Source organism: Euprymna scolopes, chromosome 1, assembly GCF_053919585.1.
Source record: "Euprymna scolopes isolate OS-2025 chromosome 1, ASM5391958v1, whole genome shotgun sequence".
Lineage (NCBI taxonomy): Eukaryota > Metazoa > Mollusca > Cephalopoda > Sepiida > Sepiolidae > Euprymna > Euprymna scolopes.
The window spans coordinates 12,454,063-12,478,316 of NC_136482.1; the positions used below are offsets into that span (position 1 = coordinate 12,454,063).

At 33.9% G+C, this 24,254-nt stretch overlaps 1 protein-coding gene across 2 annotated transcripts in view; it reads right to left on the bottom strand.

Moving 5' to 3' along the window:
- Positions 1–24,254, bottom strand: part of LOC145279107 (uncharacterized) — a 178,576-nt gene that overhangs the window by 49,110 nt on the left and 105,212 nt on the right. For both annotated transcript variants that reach the window (XM_080130710.1, XM_080130704.1), the window contains exon 2: positions 20,695–20,824. In XM_080130710.1, coding sequence (XP_079986836.1) covers positions 20,695–20,707 — 13 coding nt within the window. In that variant the 5' untranslated portion in view covers positions 20,708–20,824. The remainder of the gene's footprint in view (positions 1–20,694; positions 20,825–24,254) is intronic.

Below are 24,254 nucleotides of genomic sequence, written 5' to 3' on the forward strand. Positions count from 1 at the left end.
ATATATATATATATATAGAGAGAGAGAGAGAGAGAGAGAGATGGGTAGAAAAAAAAGCAATGCCGATCTTTTGATCATTGACGATTACATAATTGGTGATATTTTTTTGTTGTTGTTGTTGTTGTTGTTGTTGTTGTTGTTGTTTAAAACTATTTTTACCGCTTTTTAATTGCTTTTTTAATTGTTTTTTCCCATTTATTTGAATAAATTACATTTTAAGTGATTTTCACAATTACTCATATTAAACCATTTTTTAGAAAGTTACCCGTGCGAAATTTATTTTTCTTATTTTTTTCTTTATTTTTACTGGGTTTGCATTTCTTTTTTTGTGTGTGTATTTTGTCCATTCTTTTTTCTGTTTCCCTTTTCTCTCTCTCTCTCTCTCTCTCTCTCTCTCTCTCTCTCTCTCTCACACACACACACACACACACACCACACACACACACACTTATTCACTAACTCTTTATCTCTCTGCACACAAACACACACACACACACACATATATATATATATATATATATATATATATATATATATATATATATATATACTAGCAGTCGTAAAATACGCATGAATATTATATTCTAATTAATACACAAACTTAGACATGTGCATGTGAGTATTATGTTTTTTCTAAACAGGTCATTTCTTGTAAGTAAAAAAATAATACTCGAGCTGAGATCAGATCAAAACCTAAACACAGTGATTCAAGTGCGATAACCATTATACCAGCGTGACACAATTCTTATAAGGTGTTTTCAAATTACTTACTCTCAACATAAGTAATCTGCAATGTGAACTATTCACGCATGCGCATTCGTGAAACAGTTGACAAACAGGTAAAAATCCGATCACTCCCGAGTACCAATTTTTCAATTTTGACGCTAAATAGCGCTTTTGTTTCTGATGAAAACGGGTTAAAAAGTTCTCCACGTGTCTAAATATCCTATATACCAAATTTCAAGTCTGCAGATCAAAAATTTGTTGAGTATATAGGTTGAGAAGTGTCCTCTCGCACACACACATTCTCACTTTTATAAATATATAGATATATATATATATACATAAAAGTGAGAATTTATCTGTCATGACACTTCTCAACCGATATACTGAACGAATTTTTGATCTACAAACTTGAAATTTAGTAAATAGGGTATTCAGACATGGGGAAAACGTTTTACTCGGTTTTTATCCAAAAAAGAGGCTGATAAGGGGTCAAAATTGAAAAATTCGTACATTGGGGTCCTCGGATTTTTATCTGTTCGTCCACTGATTTTTATCTGTTTGTCCACTGATTTTTATCTGTTTCTCCGCTGTTTCACATGCGTGAATCGTTCACATAAAAGATTACTTGTTAAGAATAAGTAGGTTTGAAAACGCTTTCTAAAAATTCGTGTCAACTGGCCTCATGGTTCTCGTATATGACTCGCTGTATTTAGGTTTTAATTTCAATCTCAGCTAGAATATTTTTTTATTACTTACAAGAAGTGAACTGTTTCGAAAAACCAATACTCGCATGCTCACGTCTCAGTTTCTTTCTGTTTTTTCTTCATTTTTTTTTTTTTAAAGGAATTTGATGTCACGTTTAATACCTATGGTATTTCTGATTATAATAAATAAGCGTTCTGCATTAATTAAAATAGAATATTTATGCGTCTTTTATGACAGGGCAACGCCGGGCGGCCTGCTAGTATATATATATATATATATATATATATATATATATATATATATATATATATATATATATATGTAATTATACTAAGTTCGTGAAGTTCAGTAAATTTTCATATACTAATGAGTTTTAAGCCAAAAATGGTTGACTTAAAGAGTAAGCTACAAAATTATCAAATTTCATAATTGAGCATTAATATACTGTGTAAGCAAAAACAAGACTTCAAAACAAGGTGTTGGTGACAACAAAAAGTGTATTTCAATTTACGTTACAATTGTTTCCATGTCCTGTTCGACAATTTCAAGCATTATGTCGTTTGAAAATTTTTAAAACCAGCATTTCTTCAGACTTTATGAATGAGCACACTTTTGGCAATGGAGCATTTTTTTTTTTTTTTTTTTTTTGAAGGGAGGGAAGGAAGGGGAATCCCTAGCTAGAAAGGCATGCGAGAAACATCTACCTTTGTTGTGGTTACGGAAAAACCCATTTAAATATTAATATATCTCCTAATTTTCGTATCCTTATTTAAGAGCAGAGTCATGACAAGTTGCTACAAAGAGCCCTAAGCCATTTAAAAGAATTTTTTTATTATATATCCCATTCGTTGGGTTCCTAAATTAAATCTTGTTATTTCTTTGTTGCCCAATACTTAATTTTTTAAATTTTTTAAATTTTTGTTTCGATATTATGGCCTTGATGTGATATTTTGGCCAGGTGAAAGCCCCGATTTAAACCCAATTGAGAATATTTGGTCAATAATTTCTCGTGCATTCGCCGGAAGAACTTTTTCGAACAATGACAAACTGTGGGAAGCTGTGCAAAGCGAATGGAATGGCATCTCCGCTTCACGGTGTTCCACTTTAGTTGAGAGCATGTCTAAAAGGATTGATCTTTTAAAGAAATCAAAAGGAAACTCGATTCCATATTAAGCATTTATTAAAGTAAATGTCTTGTTCTGTGTTATTAGTCTCGTTTAAGTTTCCTTGTTCAATTTTTTTTTGTTCATATATTAATGCAATAAATTTTGTTTGGCCCATTTTTTTTTTTTTTTTTTTGCTCACGAGTCTATATATATACCTCACACTTCACAGAGTTCAAATATCACAACCCCCCTCCCCGTACTGGGTTTAATACGAACAAAATGAAGAAAAAACTAGAAAAATCCTGCTTAGCCTTAAAAAATAATGTTTTTTATTAATTTTCAAATTGCATTCTTGTTTTGGATGATGCTTCGTAAAATGTGGCTAATTTCTTTCTTTATGTATCTAACCGTAACCTGCCCTAAATTCAAAACTGGGCGATTCATATTTTTTATTTTTATTCACCTTCATCTCAAACAAGGCATATCGCCACTTGGACGTAACGGGCTACTAATTGGGGCCATGCCTAGGAAAGATTAACGAGATGTTCGTTTACTTTACATGTAAACTTCTGCATATCAGTACAGTCAGGGAAGCAAGTAGCAGGAAGGGAATCTAAAGCGTAGCTGTTCTAGGGTAGAAGTTATTAGAGTAGACAGCTTTCTGGCACTTAGGGACCTCAACAGTGAAGGGGTGCGATTTTGTTGCTAAGCAGGTTTGTCGGGGATATGTATGTCGAGGGAGAACAAGTGCAATGAATTCATCAGAGCACATTCCATTAAAGTAAAACAGGCACAGTGATGCAACATTGCCACGATGAGACAGGGGTTGGAGAGATGAGAAAGTGGGATATATTAGATTGAAGACCCTTTTTTTGGACCCTATCCAAAAGGGAGAGACTAGTGGTAGATGCACCAGCCCAGATGTGGAAACAATACTCCACGCATGGGCGAACGGTAACTCTGTAGAGGTACAGGATATTCTCAGGTGTGAGTAGCTTTCTAGCATGATAGAGGGAGTCCACCTTCCTTGCAGCAGCCTTCGCAATGTCCTCAATGTATTTTTTGTAGTTCATATTTCCTATGAACGTTAAGCCAAAGAGTTTGAAGGAAGAATTCTCTGGTAGGGAGTTATTTGTCATGGATATCGGTGGTTGGAGAGGTTTCTTGTAATTGTTAAAGGAGAGCAGTTTAGTCTTACTAACATTAAATGTTACCATCCACTTGCGGCCCCGTTCTAGTATGATCTGGATATCATTTTCTAAGGATTTTGCCGTTGTCTTAGATTTGTATGCATCTGTTCTTCTCTCTTGCATGTTATAGAGCGTTGTATCATCAGCAAATATACCCATCTCGCACAATATTATCATGAAGGTTGTTAATATCAGAAATAATAGTGGTCCAAGGATCGACCCTTGAGGCACTCTCACATTAATATTATAATGCTTGGATGACAACCTGGATGGTCCTATTGTTTAAGAAGTATCTAATTATATTTAGTATTCGTCCAGTTATACCGTATAACTTTATTTTCATAAGCATCCCTTCACACCAGACTTTGTCAAAGGCCTTGGATATATCGAGGGATACAGCCCAGATTTCATCCGCCTTATCCAATACACGGTATATATGTCCAGAAATGACTTTAAATATTTATATTAGAACAACAATTCCTAAGTCCGTATTATTTGTCAAAAAGGTGGTGGACTAGTGCTTGATTCGTGTCTCAAAAATTTAAGCAAAGAGATGAAGGAGACTAATAGGGCGATAATTGAGAGGGTCGGTCCTTCCTCCAGAATTCTTGTACACTGGTACCACAGAGCTATTAGGGAAGCAAGATTCAGCAAGGCATTTGTTGTAGAGTTTGGAAAGTACGGGGGGGGCTAGCTTAGCTGAGTATTTCTTAATTAGTATAGAAGGGATGAAATCAGGCCCACACGCTTTGGAGGTGCCTAAGTTTTTTATGATATCGTGGACATTAGAAGGAGTAATTTAATTGTAGCTTCCATTCGTATAGGGAAATTTGGGAGGGAGTTGTTTGTTGGTTCTTAGGTGGAGTTGGAGGCGAATCGTCCATAAATGTTCTTATTATATTTACCAAGTTGATCTTAAAGATAGCATAGACTCAACAATTATATTTTCTTTACCGCCCCCCCCCCGCTTTCCTTTATCTCGAAATTCCTTAAAACGTCATTAGCCAAAGTTCCGAAAAATATCACGTTTCCACCGGTTAATTTTAAAACAAAAACGGTCTTTTGAACGCTGAAGTTTTTAAAGCTAAAAGCCCTTTAACAGTTTGCATTTGAAGATGGGAACTTTTTCGAGATAAGTTGTTGCGATATTAATTTTATTTGTATCTTTTTATTAGATTCAAATGTTAATAACTACATTATATTTTAGTATTTAATTTATATTTTCATTTTTTTATTGTTTCATTTAATAATAGATTTTCTCGTCCATAAATGTTCTTATTATATCTACCAAGTTAAAGATATCATAAATAGATTAGGCAATTCTATTTTTTTTTAGTTAGTGAGAGGGGAATCTATCATACTTTCTCCTTAATAAAAATCCAATGGATGTGTTTAGGTACAATACTTAATAAAATAATGATTTTTTTTTTAATGGAGGGTAGACAATGCATTGTTGATGCGTTATCTGCAGCTCCCATTATTCTGGCTTCTCTTTATTTGACCCTCAGTCCTCATTTTTTAATGAGTGATTTTGCTGACAAAGGGAGAAGAAAAACTGTATTCTAGGTTGGCAGTATTTTGTGTGAACAGTCACCAGAGATGTCGGAAATTTTCTATTTCTATGTCTGGGCAGGAGCTGCTAGAAAGACTTATCCTGCCTTGATAGAGTTCAAAATTTGTGGCTATGTCACTAGTAAGGGTCTGGAGGTAAACGTTTTATCTGGGCTGACGTTATCCACCTGAAAGTCAGGGACCCGAACCTTGGATTAACCACTAAGGAGGCTGTCCTATCAGCAGGTGCAAAATACTGGGACTGCTGTATTGCCATTTGGTGAATGGATTCTGGACCATGCAGTAGTTTCTGGTGGGGCTTCTCGATGCCATATTAGTGGATAATTGTTACGGCTTTACCTTTTCATGTGCTACAAAAAGTATTTCTTCGTTTCTTTTTCTCTCTTCCTTTCCCTCTCTGCCCTGCTCTAAGCAAGTCTGTCGACCTAGTCCACAAATCCCAAAACTCAATCAGGAAAGGTCTCCAGGAAACATACACGATTAAACCCAGATCTCCAACTTCCAACATAGACCCCCACTACCATGTCTCCTTCTCCAACATCAGGGGTTTACGTTCTAACCGTCCAGGGTTGAGCCCCAATTATAGGAGACTAAACCAGACCTATTATTCCTAAGTGAAACTGGCATTGGACAGACTATTTCCCTAGATGAATTCGTAATTAAAGAATACTCTAAGTTAATTTCCACACCTGACTCCCAAGATAGCCATGAGCATGGAATATGTGTCTACATTAAAGATGGCTTTCCATGTGGTAGGGACATCTCCAGAGAAGATGCTAACTTACCCTATATGTGCTTCCGGGTTGCTTTAGCTCACACTAATGCATTTATATTTGCTCTCTATCGCCCCCGCAAAAGCAGAGTTACTATCTTTAAACGCATTTCTGAGAAAATTGACCAGGTCCTGTCTGCTTATCCTTCAGCTAACATTCACGTATGTGGAGACTTCAATGTTCACAATGTGGAATGGTTAACCCATTCAAACAAGACCAATGATGGGGGGGGGGGTTCTGTCACGATTTCTCCATTGCTTATGACCTAACTCAGATTGTTCACGAACCCACCGTGTGCCCCACACTGATTGCCAGTATGCATCATACGTCTCCTAGACCTTTTTCTCATAACTTGCTTTGAGCTACGTTCAGCTTCCGTTCTGTCTCCTCTGGGATCTTTCGACCACTGTTGTATCAATTAAGATAAAAATGAAATGTAATAAGTCCTCAGACGTACCTCTCCATTGTACAGTATATCGATACTCTATGTCTGATTAGGATAGCTTCTATACATTTATATCAGATCTACATCTGCGTTCCATGTTTAAAAAGGATGTGTCCTCTATAGTATCAGACCTGACAGAATGGTTAATTGTAGGTATAGACCGTTTCATACCATCTAAAAAATTCTAGCAAAAACCTAACAGCCAGCCGTGACTCTGCTAAATGTGCTGCTGCCATTGCGCACAGAAATTACTTTTTTTCATTTCTTCCAACGTAATAGATGTACTGAGACTAAAGCCGCTTTCAGGACTGTCAGCAACCACGGTAAAAAGGTAATAAAGAATGCAAGAGAATTGTATGCTCAGTCCGTCAAGTCTAAAGTAATTGAGCAGCAGCTTGGTTCCCACCAGTTTTGGCAAATAGCAAAAAGGATCCTGAACAGAAGCGTGTGCTTTATTCCAACTATTATCAATGGATCTGAAGTAATTTCGTCAGCATTAGACAAAGCCAAACTCTTTGCCAAGAACTTTGCAGCTAATTCTACCCTTTGCGACCAAGGCCGCCAACCCCCAATAGTTCCTCCTGTATCAGAAAACACGCTATGTGATATACAAATATCTGTATGTGATGCTGCCAAGCTAATCAAAAACCTTGATTCCAGTAAAGCAACAGGCCCTGATGGCATTCCAATTATAGTGCTCAAAAAACTTCAACAAGAACTAGCGCCCATACTTACAAAGCTGTTTAAGCGTTGTCTTAAGGAGAATTGCTTCCCAGCACCCTGGAAAATCTCATCAGTATGCCCTATATTTAAGAATTCAGGTGATTGGTCATCTTCATCTAAGTACAGGCCAATAAGTCTTCTGTGCGTCATGAGTAAGTTGCTGGAATCTGTGTTAAATAGTATACAATATAGTTTCCATTCTGCTAGATCTACAGCAGATGTGCTTACAGTTATATCTCATAGGATTAGCGAATCTCTCGACGGATGTTTTCTTTCTAGGGCAATTGCTCTTGACATATCAAAGGTTTAATTCACAAGATCTCCAGCTACGGTATAGCTAGAAATGTTTTCTCAATTATTAAAATATTTCTTTCTGATAGGCTTATAAGAGTAGAGATTGATTGGAAGAAATCAGAAGTTCACAGTATTAATGCTGGAATTTTTCAGGGTTCCATCCCAGGCCCAACTCTCTTCCTGATCTACATTAATGATCTTCCAAATCACATCCTTACATCATTCGTAGACATTTATGCTGATGACACTACTATCTATGGTAGCACATCAAAGCCTGTAAACGATCAAGTTCTGATTCTCTCTCCGCTTGAGCACGTGGTACAATGGGGAAAGAGGTGGCTAGTTATTCTAATGCACCTAAAATCAAGCTTCTATCTTTACATCATCAACACTCTGATTCCCATCTGGCATTAATTGAAATGAATGGCTCTCGTTTTCAGTATCCTAATTAAATAGTTTTGCTCGATTCTAAATAAATAAGCGTAGAATTATAGATAGATTCCTCCTAACATTAAGAAACCGTGTATGCAGTAAGTTTGGTTAGAAAACTAATGTTTTAGTAATGAATTTGCTTTAAAATAAGTGAATAAAATTTTAATATGTAATTGGATATGTAAGAAATACAAAGTAAAGAAATAGTGGGATTAGATTTACATATAGGCCACATACAACACGGAATTGATAAATGTATTTAGCTTTTTGTGATTGAGCGCCCCAGGAAACGGCTAGCTTGTAGATCTTCACGTGGAATAAATTAAGGGTGCCAGGATTACTATATATTTTAGAGTAATAATATTAGGGAGTACTTTTGAAGAGTGGGTCGATATTTTTTATCCTTTCTTATATTTAATTGGAAGGATAATTTTCGATTTCATTTCTCATATTAATTTTAAAACATACAAACTTATTTTCAAATGCTAGAAAACAGATACGTATTTTCTAATTACTCTATAGTATATATATATATATATATATATATATATATATATATATATATATATATTACTAACAATATTCTCAATATTCTGACTCGTGAAACGCAAATCTGAAAATAAATGAGTTGTAAGCGAGTAGATAGCACAGAATATAGAAAAATACGAGAAAAAAATTAATAATATTTACCTGTTCAGAAATTGAGTTTGAAGCAGGATAACAGTGCGTTTTGTTTTTTGTTTTTTTTGGGGGGGGGTATTTTTTGTTGTTTTTTTTTATTGTTTTTTTTGTTTGTTTTTTGTTGGTTTGTTTGTTTTTTTGCTTTTTTTTTTTTTTTTTTTTTGACGACGGCCAATTTTCCACGTTAAAGAGTAGGTGGGTACGTGCGCTTATCCATAACACATTGCCCGAACTTCACTTTAGTTGGAAGCTATCATCTTTAATACCTTATACCGTATATTTTTCTCTCCACTGGAGGTTCGCCCTTACCTCTCCCCCTCCCCTCGAGTAAATGACAGTAATACATCACGAAATCAAGACAAGAAAAACATTTTTCCTATCATTTAAGCTAGACATCCAGCAATGAATAATTATAATAATTTATAATTACAAAACTAGTCATAACATTTTACAGTGTCTAACGTAGTGATTAACACTTAAAAAATGTTCCACACACCCTTTTGCAATGTAATCACGTCCGCATACAACATCTCATCACCACAGACGTTCCTTTAACATTGCAGATTTATAGCTGTTAAGATAATCTCAGCAATAAACGACGTATTAGTGATGATTCGATGGATTAAATTGAAAGTACTTGCGAAAAAAAAATATATAACTAGAAACCCAAGGAATGGCAATTTGTTCGAAATATTAAATGGATTTGCAAAAAAAAAAAAAAAAAATGAAAACCAAACAAAAAAAACTCCAAGTTATTTCATATTGTTTGCCTTAATGAAAGTATGTTAGATAAATACACACAGAAAACACACACACTCACACACACATGCATACATGTGTGTGTGTATATATATATATATATATATATATATATATATATATATATATATATATATATATATATATATAAACGGCTATATGTCTATCTTTCTGTCGGTTTGTCTGTCTGTCGGTCTGTCTGTCTACCTGTCTATCTCCATATTTTCAAACTTTATCTACTCCGAAAAGTAAAAGTCGCAGAGCGGCGCTAGGGACCTCAAATAATTGAATTTCTATGGCCCGTTCTTTTATAGGTCTTTAGCCGGTTAAAATTGTTTTTAAAGGGTCAAGAATGGGTCAAATTGAAAAATTCGTTAAACATTTTGTACATTCATCTTTATTTAGTTTATTTTTAATTTTTAATTGTTTTATATCCGCGTCACGTTGGTACAGTGGTAACGTCACCAGCTTTGAATGCTACAGTTTTTTTTTTTAACTTTTGAAATCCGACTCTATAATATACGAAATGTTGACAAATTAATATATTTAATATCTAGCATATATATATATATATATATATATATATATATATATATATATATATATATATATATATATATATATATATATATCCTATAAATTGAGGGGGTAGTATTGGTATTCATATAAACCCTTTTGTATTTAAAAATCACATGCAACATTGTCGCCGTGGAATTGTATTCATCTGCAAAGAATTTAGCTAATTTGCATATTCTTTTAAACATTCATTTTGATTAGTTTTTTAGATTTTCTTATGGGATGATTATCTTTAGTTGCCTATTACAGGTAATTATATTTATGCAGATATTATACATGATTTATACCTGCGTAATATTTGCGTAAAAAATTATAGTAAACACAAGGCTTTTTCTATTTATAGTTATGCATGCGTGTATATATATATATATATATATATATATATATATATATACATATATATATATATATTTTAAAAAAATGCCTAACAAACTCATCTGTCAGTTTTTGATCTACAAACATAAAACTTAATCTATAATGTATTAGAACCTATGCGAAACTGTATATTTAGCCGGGGAAAATCGGTGCAAAAATGTGTAAATTAAAAAAAAAATGGAATTTTTCTGGTGAAGTTCGAACGACGGCATTGCGAATACGCATGCGTAGCGTAATAGCTATTGTTCGTGTTTTAATGTTTAGCCTTGCAGGAAACATGTCTTCATAGCTCAGGTTTTAATAACAAAGGAAAAAGTAATCGTAAGCTAAACGGTCTGTGTCCAATATAATCCCTATATATAATAAAAGAGGCGCAGTGTTTCCCCTCTGGACCAAACTACATTAGGTTTGCAATCGCACATGGCGCATGCGCATTTATTAAATCTAACCTACTACCTACTGTCTTATGTAACTTTAGAACTGCATTACATAGACATCTATGTGTGAAATTAAAATGTTACGTTATTTCTGAGGAGCCCAACGATCAAATCTCAACATCTACAGAGGAAGTAGATCATATTTTCCCCCCTTGTCTATTCTGTACTACCACTACTCCCACTAGACACCGGCGCCATCTCCAAATATTCCTACTCTGCTGGATTTGCGCCGCTCTTAACTGATTAATATCCACATACACATACAATAACATCTACATTTTCTTATTCCTAAATAATAATTTATCCCTTACCCATATCCACCACCGCTGATTGGATGAGAAGTACACATTCTTCTATTCGGATATTCACATATTCCACCATTAAACGAACGGTTTCACACTTACAAAACATGCCGTCATTTATTTACATATCCATTCGCTTTTATTTATTTTTTTTCTAAGTTATCTACATTACTTTTGAATTACAGGACTTTTCCTATATTATATAAAGTCATTTTGTGTGTCATTTTATTTATTCAGCCACAGAAATTTGCGATTGAACGTACATAAACCTCCATCTTCCTTCATCCACTCCCGCCATTACTGTCCCTCCCCTCTCTCTCACTCTATCCCACTCTCTCATTCGTTTATCAATCGGTCTATGCTAAACTGATTCAGTTAGCCAACTCGCCTAGCTTTGTGCTCGCTTTGAGTTCCCCTTAATTCATCCACCCTACTTCCCAAAACAGAGAGGGGGAAAGACAAATAGATACAACACGTATTTGTACGTACATTACTTCATAAACGCTCCTAGCTCTTTCCTCGCTTCGCCTTGCCCTTACTCCCTCCACCCCTACTTACCAAGCAGAGGGGGAGACAGATAGATGCAACGCGTATTTGTGCGTACTTTACTACATAAACGATAACACCATTTAGATTGTAATATTAATTCAGTACTGAATATATGTATAACAAAGAGAGAAGGAGAGAGAGTATTGCGAAGAATGGAGCGCATAATCTCGTGACGTCAGACTTGTGTTAACTATACGAAGTATAGAGAAACTAAAGTAATTAATGTTTTTTTTTAAACCTTTGTTTATCTTCTTCAAACTGCAATTAATAATTAATCTTTGTTATAATTTGGCTGGGTTTTAAGATTTACACTGTTTAAGGATTACTAATATTATAAACATTTGTACATTAAATATGAAATATGGTTTTACTAAATATGTACGGTTGTTTATTTGGTTAATTACCGGTTTCCATAATTATTGAGTAAAAAGAAACAAACTAGACATGGTAGTGATCTAAAAAATGTTATTTTAAAATGTCAATTATGTAAACACGATTTTCATCTCGCAATTTCATTATTTTCGTACGATGGAAAATTATTTTTACAATTATCAATGGTTTATTTTGTCCTTCTTCTTTAAAACCATAGAAAAGTTATATTGATAATATTAAATTATGATCAAGTTACATCGTGTTACATATAGGGGAGGGTATTCTGTGGTAAATTTTGGAGGTGCCTAGCGTACTTTAAACACTTATAATTAAGATTTTTTTTTAACGCAAATAGGTAAGCTTAATAAACTGTTTTTGCATCATTTACACCAAATTTATTTTCTTACAGGTACATATATGCAACGTTCACGATTTCCGACCGTTCGAACTCTTTCGACTGTTTACTCTGTGCTCGCATTCGCCGTTTATAAGTGTTAAATTCTCGTTCATAGGTGTTAAATTCTCCTTAATGCTCGTAGTAATTGTTTGAGGCCCGGAAGTAAAACCGTTGCAAATGATGCTGAAGATCACTTTTATGCTGGGTTCGAATCTCGACCAGTAGTCACTTCCTGCGCTGTAGAAACACTAATGTCTGTATGTGTAAAAATTATTATTATATATATAATAAATTATGTATAAATAACATACGGTTTTGTCTTTCTTAATTTACTTTTGAAAATATTTCAAACATACTTTTAATTGCGGTTAAAGCTCAACGCTTCGTATGAGAAAATTGATCCATTTTCTCTCACAGTCTGCGTAGTTATCTACATATTTCGTTTACCCACATTCTCCGAACGATCTCACCATCTCGGCCTTTTATATTCAGTATATATATATATATATATATATATATATATATATATATATATATATATATATATATATATATATATATATATATATATATATATATATTGATTTGCTTTCTCGCCGTCTACATGTGTTCACAATGGATTAGTATACATGTTATTATCCAATTCTCTTTAAATCCTTGCATCGTTTAACAACAGTGTTTCTTACGTCAGTATCAAGTTGACGAGTGGGTCCGTCAAGTTATACATAATTAATTAACGGAACGTTATTGTTTTTGTTTAAATAAAAGCTGGATATTCAATAGCGCGTGGTGACGTAATGTAATAATTACAGAGGCGAAGAATGAGTTTTAGCGTGCCGGGTTCGAATTCGATCCTGTTACTTCATTAGTTACGCATAAGTCCATGTATCCTCCATTTAGCTATGGATTAAATAGTTTGGTAAATTATGTTGGTATTTTTTGTGCTGTTAAACTAATCTAAAAGAAGTAAAACTCTACAATAACAGTAATCCGTTTCTGTTTAAGCCGGCATGGCTTCCAATCATTCTGTATCGAATAGTAGGTATTAGCATTGTGTAGTGGTTACAGGTGAAGACTGTTGCTTCTGTGTATCTGGTTTGAGTTCAGTCAGGGCTACTGTATAAATTTTACCTATAAGACGTAAGTTGTGAATTTATATACTCCGATAGTAGGGTTGAATAGACTCTGAAGCCGTGATCTAATCTCAGAAATAATACAAGTTTTTCTCTGTTTCTTTGCCTCTGGAGCAAAACAGTACTAATTCAATAGTGGTGCACTTTGTGATTGTGAAACCGTTACTTTTCTGTGGATTCTCCATAAATCACACGTACAGAGGGTATATCTTGTATCACAAGATTAGACGGAAGCTTTAAAATGTACAAACGCAGTAATGAACAGTGAATATAATCTTCATTTCCTTACAAAAGTAAAGGATTGTTTAAAAAATAACCAAACCGATATGATCAATGGGGCGAATAATTTTAATAATCAGTATGGAAAATAGAATAAAAATACAAATAAATAAATATATCGTAATACAAATAAATAAATAAATAAATAAACAGTAATATTTTTAATGCGATGCCATTTCTTCCATTAATATAAACTGGGCCGTGGCTAAGTTGTAGAGCAACAGACGTCAGTCACTAGGATCCCGGTGTTGAATCTCGCTAAGTCTAGACACATTGATGAGTCGTAAAAATGACGAAACACATGTGCCTTTATACCTGTTTGTACTGGTTGTAAAATATATATATGTGTGTGTGTGTGTGTGTGTGTGTGTGTGTGTGTGTGTGTGTGTGTGTGTGTGTGTGTGTGTGTGTGTGTGTGTGTGTGTGTGTGTGTGTGTGTGTGTGTGTGCAGTTAGTCATTTATAATGACAGATTAGAATTTTGGTTTAAAAACAAATAAAATGACAATTTACCATAAACAATAATATTAAAATTAAACAAAAAGATTGATCGAATTTAGAACAATCAGAAGTTTTGACGTAAGGCTTATGCAAAACTGCTTAATAAAGAAGAGGTTATTTTATATATATATATATATATATATATATATATATATATATATATATACACGTAAACAGGTTTATCAGAGCCAGAGAGAGACGGAGAGACAGTTAGTCATGAGTTTTACGTGGGATAAGCTCAGCGATCGGTTATCCTTTCTACGTCCACAGAAGCATATTCAGGCATATATAGCAGGATGTAAAATCCAGAAAAGCATTGCGACTCCGAGGGAAGCCATAACCCGTAAGAAGTAAAGTTTATATGTAAAATATGACTTGTCGACTGGAGGAAATCTTCATTACATCATTTTATTGAACTGAGAAAAGGGAATCAGTAAACATCAGGTGTGCCTTATTTCAGCGCCCCGCAACAAGAATTTGTGTATATATAATATATATCTAAAACTATTTTAGTAATGTATAAAATGTATTATATAAAAAAATAAATTAAAAACATTTTTTTTAATTATATGCATATATTTATAAATATTTTAACCTTTATATATTTTTAATTTTCAATAAATAAAAATATAAATATATAAACTACTAATCATAGAAGGGGGTGATAAGTAGTCAAATGGATTATTCTTAATCTTATAAATACAAGACTGGTAAATTAAAAAATATGTCCATTTTGAATTTGGAAACAGATGAAACTCACGGGTAAGAAATTCATTTTTATAGCATGATTAGGTTAGCCAAATGAATTAAGAATAGGAAACTAGATCTAATATCTGCAACATGTCTTCTTCTTAAGATTAAGGGAGGTAGTGTTTGATTAACACTGCTGGGGAGCCATGATTTAATATATTGTTTTGTTTTTAAATACCCGAAACGGTGTTTCATGGTAAACAACTGATGATCCCTTAAATTACCATTAGTACTATAGTGAATTCGTGAGAGCAAGTTGATGCATTGATTGCAGGTTATTAAATGACTTACTAACTAAATAGTTTTCTTACGAATGACAAGAAATATAAAAATTTACTAAGTTTTTTTATAGTTTTGAAGGTTAAAAAACTTCCAAGACTATATATATAAATATATATGTGGGGGGGGGACATGGATATATGCATACACTTATATATGAATACATACTAACACACTAGGCGACAAACACACAAAGCGGTCAATGCAAGTTCGGGATAAAGTCGCGGCGGCAATTTTCCAACAAATCAAAGACACCATGCTCGACGATTTGGACTTCGCAACAGTTTACTTGTGCGACATAAGAACCAACTAATCCTCAGAACAATATCGGAAACATATTAATAGCGTTTTCGTAAATATTCAAGAATAAAGATTTAAATTCAAGGAATTGAAGTGCGATTTTTTATGAATGAGATTGGATATCTTGGTCATGTTATTGATGAAAATGGAACACGAGCTGATTCCAAAAAGGCTATAGCCATTAGAGACATGCCGACCACTGATAATGTTCAAGCTATTCAAAGCTTCCTAAGATCTCAAATTGCTATCAGATTTTCATCAAGAATATGCACGACCTATGCGTCTCGCTAAACGGATTATTACAGAAAGAAAAGTATAGGACTGGACTCCCGATGTTCGAACACATTAAAGACATTTTAACGTCAGACCTTTTTTCTGATACACTACGATCCGAAGCCGGATATAATAGTAGAAAGCAACGCCAATTCAGACGGCATTGCGGCATGTGTTTTTTTTACAAGGAAGTCACTAGTAATCAAGACCCAAAGGCCACTGGAAGATAAGGGTTAATGAATATAAGGTGGTAGCGTAGTAATCGTTAACAATGAAAATTGTGTAGAATTTGATTATTTAAGGGGACAGCTCAACAAAAACTTGTTCACATTTGATTTGAAACCACAAAGCTGTAGTCAGCCAGAAAACAGGCCAGCGAAACAGAGTTCTACAGGCGATAAGTTCTAGGAAAGAAGATTTGTTCATGAAATCTGCGTTTAAATTTAAGCAAAGATAGAGAGTGGGAGAAACCGTTGATAGTGGTTGTAGGTAGTCGAGTGTTTTTGCAATAGTTTGGTAAGGGGCATGGATTGGAGCTCAGACGAGTACTTGCTATGAAAATAACGATAAAGGAGAGATAGGATTGCAACGTCTCTTCTGTGGAAAAAGGTTGCAGAGAAGAGAAAATGGCATCACCTACTAGGTTTCAAAGCCGGTTATGAATTTTGTGGTACGGAATATGGAACGCTGAGCAGCTCCTACTCAGATGTGGCAACAGTACTAATGGAGCAGTAGGATGGTGCAACCATTTTTCCGGTGATCTTGTCAACGGATTTGATGTATGTGTTCCATTTCAGATCAGGAGTGAAGGTCAGTCTCAGAAGCTTGTCAAGACATGGTGATTCCCCAATGTGAGAGCCATTAATTTCAATTGGGGTCAGATGGAGCTCAGATGGGGGCTCAGAGTGCTGATGATTGAAAAGAGAAGCTTAGTCTTAGATGCATTAAAATTAACCAGTCACCTCTTCCCCCATTGAATCATGTGCTCAAGATCAGAAAAGAGATAATCAGAAAGATCTTGGCCATTTCCTGCTTTTGAAATGTTGTCATAGATGCATAAATATCTACGAATGATCTAAGAATGTGATTTTGGAGATCATTGATGAAGATCAGGGTGAGAGCCGAGCCAAGTATGGAACTTCGAGTGACGCCAGCGTTGATGCGATGAAATTTCTGCTCATCGACGACTACTCTTATAAGCTTATCAAAGAGAGAGGATTTAATAATTTAGAGGACATTTCCAGCTATTCCGTAACTGGAAATCTTGGAAAGTGTTATACTCTATCAAAAGCCTTTGTTGTGTCAAAGCAATTGCTCTAGAAACGAAGTTCCCGTCGAGATATTTTGTGTAATATTACAGTCAGTACATCAGCTGTAGATCTAACAGAGCGGAAATCATAATGCATGTTGCTGAATAGGTTGTTTTTTGCTGAGGAGGTTCACTATTTCTCTATTTCAGATATTCTAGCAACTTACTTATGCCGAACAGAAGACTAATTGATTTATACTGAAAGGCAAGTGACCGATCTTCAGAATTTTTACATACGGAGCAGACCGATGAGGTTTTACAAGGTATTGGGAAGCATTTCTCCATAAAGCAACGTTTAAACGGTTTTGTAAGTATGTGAGCTTGTTCCTGTTGAAATTTCTTTTAGCACTAAAATTGGAATGCCGTCGGGGCCAGTTGCTTTATTGAAATCAAGGTTTTTAATAAGCTTGGTAATATCACACGCAGATAATTGCATGTCGCACAGCGTGTTTTCAGTCAAAAGAGGGAATACGGGGATAGGCGGCTCTTGTCGCAAAAGGTAGAGTTTACTGTAAAGTTCTTGTCAAATAGTTTTGCTTTGTTAGATGCTGACGAAATTGTTGGGATAGAGGACACGCCTTTGTTTGTTATTTGCCAAAACTCGTGGGAACTAAGCCGCTGCTCAGCTACTTTAGACTTGACGGACTGAGCATACGAATTTCTCGCATTTTTATGACTCTTTACAGTGGTTACTGGCAAGCCTAAAGGCGGTTTTAGTTTCATAACTTCGATTTCGTTGAAAGCAATTGAAATAGTAGTTTCTGTGGTCAAAGTTGGCTGGAATTTCTTGGAGTGTATGAAGCGGTCTATACCAACAGTTAATCATTCAGTTAAGTCTAATACTACATGGTGTCTTAAAAGTAATTGAAGTGTTTTGAACTTAAATATTTTTTTGATGATATCTTTCTGTAATTTTAACACAATCTGACTAAGACATTGGGATTTTTTCATACATTCTTTATTTATGAAAAATTATATCTTTTAAATGTTGCCCATTTTCAACTTTGCATATTTATGCTCTTTCCAAAACATTCTTTATAACAGATTACAGAATCTCTGGATTACAATTTAACTCCCTTATTTCGTTCCTGATGTTTTCCTTCAATTTTTGCAGGGTTTGGGGTTTGTCAATATAGACTCTTCTTTAAGATGTGACTTGGGCTATCTCTTACATGAAAATACCGTCGATAAGCTCTTTGAGTCAAAACAATTGACCCCTGATTTTGGTAAAACAATTTCACAACTTGTGTACGTTGTTCAATGCTATACTTATCTATATATAGTTTTTTTATATATAGTTTAAAGATTAAAACAAAACTATATATATATATATATATATATATATATATATATATATATATATATATATATATAATACAAGGTCGTGTCATATTTGAGAGGATTTCTCAGAATGTCATAGTTTATCTCACTTTCTTAAATCTGCTTTGTTTTATTAGGTTGGTGAAAAAATAATGCCGTTTTTTTACGTTCAACTTCAAAAGATCATAACTCCTTTCATAATAAACTTTATTAATCGAAATATGGACCATTAGAATCGACACATTTTTGCCAACAAGAAACAAGTTTATTTATTCTATTAGCATAGAAATCCGGAGTTCTGGAAGCGATGAAGTCATTGAAAGCCGATTCGGCATCATCTCGGCTTTTGAAGCATTTTTTGCGCAGGAAGTTGTCGAAATGCTTGAAAAAGTGATAATCGGTGGGTGAGGGGTTCAGTGAATATGGCGGATGAGGCAGAGTCTTGTAGCCCAATTCGTTTAGCTCCTGTAGGGTCAGTTGAGCAACATGTGGGCGAACATTGTCATGGAGGAGAATTGGTCCCTTCATATTGACTAATCGCAGGCACATATGTTGGAGCTTCTGATGAATTTCGTCAATTTGTCGGCCGTACTTCTCCGCCGTAATCGTTTCGCCCGGATTCAAGAACCTGTGATGGATGAAACCGGCCGCATACCATCAAACAGTCACCATAACCTTTTCTTGATGCAATTTTGGCTTCGGGAAGTGTTGTGAAGCTTCTCCAACATCCAACCACCGTGCCGAACTTCGCCGATTGTGGTAGAGGATCCACTCATCACACGTCATAATCCGCTCGAGAAATGGGTCGTTTTTGTTGCGCAGAAGGAGCATAGAAGACACCTCAAAACGACGATATTTTATTATCGTTCAATTCATGCGGCGCCCATTTATCCAATTTTTTTGACTTCCCTATTTGCTTTAAATGGCGAACGACTGTTGAGTGATCGACCTCGAGTTCAACAGCAACTTCTCGTGTGGTTTTGCGTGTATCGGTTCTAATTAAGGCTTTCAAATGTTCGTTATTAACCGCAGTCGGCTGGTTGCGACGGTTTTCATCTTCAAGGCTCTCGTTACCATTGCGAAATTTCTTGAGCCACCGTTGTTCCACACGTTCGTTAGTGGTTCCTAGGCCAAACGCATCATTGATATCACAAGCTGTCTCGGCAGCTTTTCGGCCTAGTTTTAACTGGAATAAAAAAAATCATGCAGATTTGAATATTGCCCATGCTGTCGAAAAAGCCTGCAAAAAAGATTATGAGGAAATTGAGAACGGTAAGGAATAACACGATTCGATGGAGTGACAAACGCGCTTCAAAATGATATATAACATGACTATATATATATATATATATATATATATATATATATATATATATATATATATATATATATATATATATATATATATATATATATCAAGGAATTAATTTAGAAATCATATATAAAAGTAACATATGTAAGAAAATGATATTGTTTTTGCACTAACCTAATATTTTGGATCACTGTGTCTTTCTTATAACCATTTGATCATCTCTGAAGAGCAGCCAAATAAATCAAAGAAAATATTTTTTTTTTATTTACGGATTACGAAACATGTGTGCGTGTGTAGTCAGTACCAACCCTATTCAGGGTTTAACCGGCTTCCTCCGAAGGAGGAAGTTTCATGCGAGTATGAAATCTACAAGCGGTCCCCAGTCGCACGTATATCCCCGTTAGGAGAGATGACGATGTTAGGTTTTTGCAACTTTTTGCAGGGAGGTATCGACGTCCTCCTACATACAGTACTTTGACTTCCCAAATTGGTCACCCATTTTAGTAGTGACCAGGCTCAACGTTGCTTAACTTCGGTTATCTGACGGGTACCGGTGTGTCACCGTGATTATGCCGTATATATGAAACATGCGTAAGGCAATGAAAATAAAGAGTCATTTGTTGAAAAAAAATGAAAAAGGAATTATGAATGTGGATTGATTCTTTCATTTAGTCATTGGGAATCCATCAACCAGTATATATATTTACACACGGATACTCAGATTACGACAAATAAAAGCAGGTAATATAAAGCAAAATAATTGAAAAAGTAAAATAGTTGAAAAAGTAAAATAATTGATAAAACAAAATAATTGATAAAACTTACTTGGGAGACTCATTTTTTGTTTATTCAATTCTAATCCAAAAACAAGTTTTGTTGGCCAAACAAGTTAGAGGCCAGATTCACAGAATAACCATCCGGAATAATAACGCAAATATCAAATTAGATCCATATACTGAAAAAAGAAAAAGAAATGAATAAATTAGATAAAGCTAGGGAAAATGCATTTTAAATGATTTTTTTTTGTAATATATATATATATATATATATATATGTGTGTGTGTGTGTGTGTGTGTGTGTGTGTGTGTGTGCGTGCGTGTGTGTGTGTGCGTGTGTGTGTGTGCGTGTGTGTTTTTGTATATACATATATATACATATGTATATATATACATATATACATATATATTTATATATATATATATATCTACACAACTATGTATACATATATATGCACACACACACACACATACACATATATATATATATATATATTATACAGTCACATATATATAGACATACACGGCGAAATATTTATCTTTTCTTTTACAAGTTTATATCAAAAAAGTTTATATATACAAATGCAGATATATAAATTCAAAACAAAATAAAATAAAGATAGTTATAGATATATTCATTTGTCAGTTCAATAAGGGAAAACTTTATACAAACAAATGTTATAGAAGCTTGATGGCCCTCTTGCATTTTAAGTAAATGGAAATTAGGAAAATAAAAAAGGAACAGCAGTTGTTTGACACCGGTTGAAAGAATGCTATTTGATTGGATAGAGAAATATTGGCGTCATTACTATGAAATATTGATAAAATTTAAAAATTGAAATTGTTGAAAAAGAATTGGAAAAGTATTCAATAACTAAGTATTTAATAATTAACAGAATTTTTAGAGTTTAAAAAAAATTTAAGTTAAGGTGGAATTTAAGAATTGAAATCATTGTAAAAGAATTTAATAAGTATTAAATAATAGTATAAACATAATTAATGTAGAAGCATTTTTATAAGAGTTAAAGTCATTTAAGTAACAATTCGATCGCTGATTTATAGTGAACTATTTTACTTTTATTTTAAATTAAAAAACGTTAATTAGCTCTCCAGTTAAAAGAATTTTTTTTAATCGACGCAAATATTTCCGCGTATAATAATATGTATCAGAGAACAATATCAGTTATAATTATCTTTGTTTGGTTGGTAAAAAAAATCTGTTTTACACTAAATAAAAAAAAAAGTACTTCCCGGGATACGTGGACCCTGCGTAAACAGTTTTAATGGTTGCTCTGAAATGCGCAAAAAAGTTTTCTCACTTTCTCCGTATTTATTTCATAGACTTTTATTTATCATGCGTGTATTTATTTCTAAAACAATCATTTATTTTTAAAAAATTTGTTTTCTAATATTGTCAATCTATTTTATTTATAAAATGACGTCAATATTTCTCTATCCAATCAAATTGCATTCTTTCAACCGGTGTCAAACAACTGCTATTCCTTTTTTATCATCTTCCTAATTTCTATTTACTTAAGGTGCAAGAGGGCCATTTTTATTTTATTTTTACTTATATATATATATATATATATATATATATATATATATATATATATTAGGTTGGTGAAAAAATAATGTCGTTCTTTTATATATAGTTGGGCCCTCTCAAAGGTAATACCTATCAAAACATCCTCTAAACTATCCATAAAATGAATAGGACAATCACAGACGAAATAAGGACGATGCCATTAGAGAACTGTGTCCGAGTTATTGCCAATTATACACGTGGAGTTCAGCTTAGCTTATCATTAAATATGTAAAAAAAAAAAAAAAAAAAAAAAAAAATCATTAAACGAGGACCAAACCATGACTGTTGGATATTCATGACTAAAACTTGACCATCATTCAATCCCGGGCAACATCGGGTCTTTCTGCCAATATGTTTATATTACAGATCTCTTTTAAATTAATTAAATGATAATTATAAATTTGGATCCGAGCTGCTACATGTAAGGAGTCGTAATGTGAGTTACATTTAGTTAATTAGGTTGCATGCAAAGAGTGTAAGAAGGGGGCAAAAGTCTATCGCCAACATTCAGGTAAATCTGATTTTTTTTAACTGAGTTTAATGAGTATTAGACATTAGATTAGTAGTGGTGATATGTGCAATATATGGAGCAATTCTAACGAAAGAATTGAAATATGAAGTTGAAAAGTCCAAGGGACAGGAAAGCGGTTCGATCAGTACACACACAGACACGGTGACACGCCACCAACACGAACCAGCGTACACAATTACCAACCAGCCGTTCTTTCCTCACCCCTTGCCTTCCAAAACGATCTGAATTTATAGTTGTCGAAGACCAACTGATTTGCATATATGCACGAGATTTTGCGAGACTTTCCGGAGATCATACCATTATAAAACGCCGTCGACGCCATCTTGGAATTCTTTTCTTATCCTAGCTTCGCAGCGATGACAAAGCACACACGCACACCTAGGTCGTTTGAACGGTAAGCCCTCATTTTCACAGATTTTGCCACAAAATAAAACTCCTTTGTATAAATCACCAATTAATATTTATTATTCACAAGTGAAATAAGAACTACTTCTTAATCTACGACGTCTTTATTGGAGAGAACTCTGCGACACATACTAAACCAAGATGGTTGATTTCTAGAATGGGTAAGGGACATAACTCTAGCCTCCAAATATATTTAAGGCAAAGTAACCAAGGGAAAATAGTTACTTTTCTTTTGATCTATTTCTAGACAAAAAAAAAAGCTGTTTCATCTAATAGACATCAATTATAAAAAAAAAAAATATTAGCGAGGGGGGGGTCGACGTTGTCCGAGATTGAATAAGAATCAACAAATGTTCCACACATTTCTACATATTTTTATTCCCATTGAAATCGATGAAATCGCCCATTTTTTCAATCAGATCGATTTGCCTGTTCTAGATGGGGTTCCCCCCTCCGCAGAATACTGTCTCCTGACAGTGAATTAGTTCACAATACCTTGTAGCCAAGATAGTACTCTATAAAACCTTCTGTTGATTTTATAATATTATCTGATGACTTGATTTAAAATTTAAAATGCAAAAATTAAGTATCAGGGTTTTATTGTGCTCTAAACAGAAATATTCATTTCGAACGCGCCACCGTCTTATCTTGTCTTCAATGTTCTGAAAAACACATAATTGTTTTAAAACGATTGTAATTCAAACGATTAAATAGAACAACAAAAAGGTTCTTTAAAATGATATATAACGTAAAGGTTTTATAACGAAAACTTATTTGAAAATACATCATTTAAAATAAACATTAGGATTGACCCCCTCACACTAAATTCTAAAATCTACTATTAATTTTATTAAATTTTACATAATTACTTGAATTAAAGTTAACCGTTCAAAAGTAAAGTATCATACTTCAATAGTGCTCTAGAAATTGACATTCATTTCGAACGCGCCACTGACTTATGAAACAATTTACAGTCGATTTTATAGGCTAAACTTTCCTGCTTGCGCGGTGATAAAACTTCTCAAATGTACTTGTGATGTTAGGTTGTATATAATGTTAACTTTGTTCAAAATCGGATTTTCTT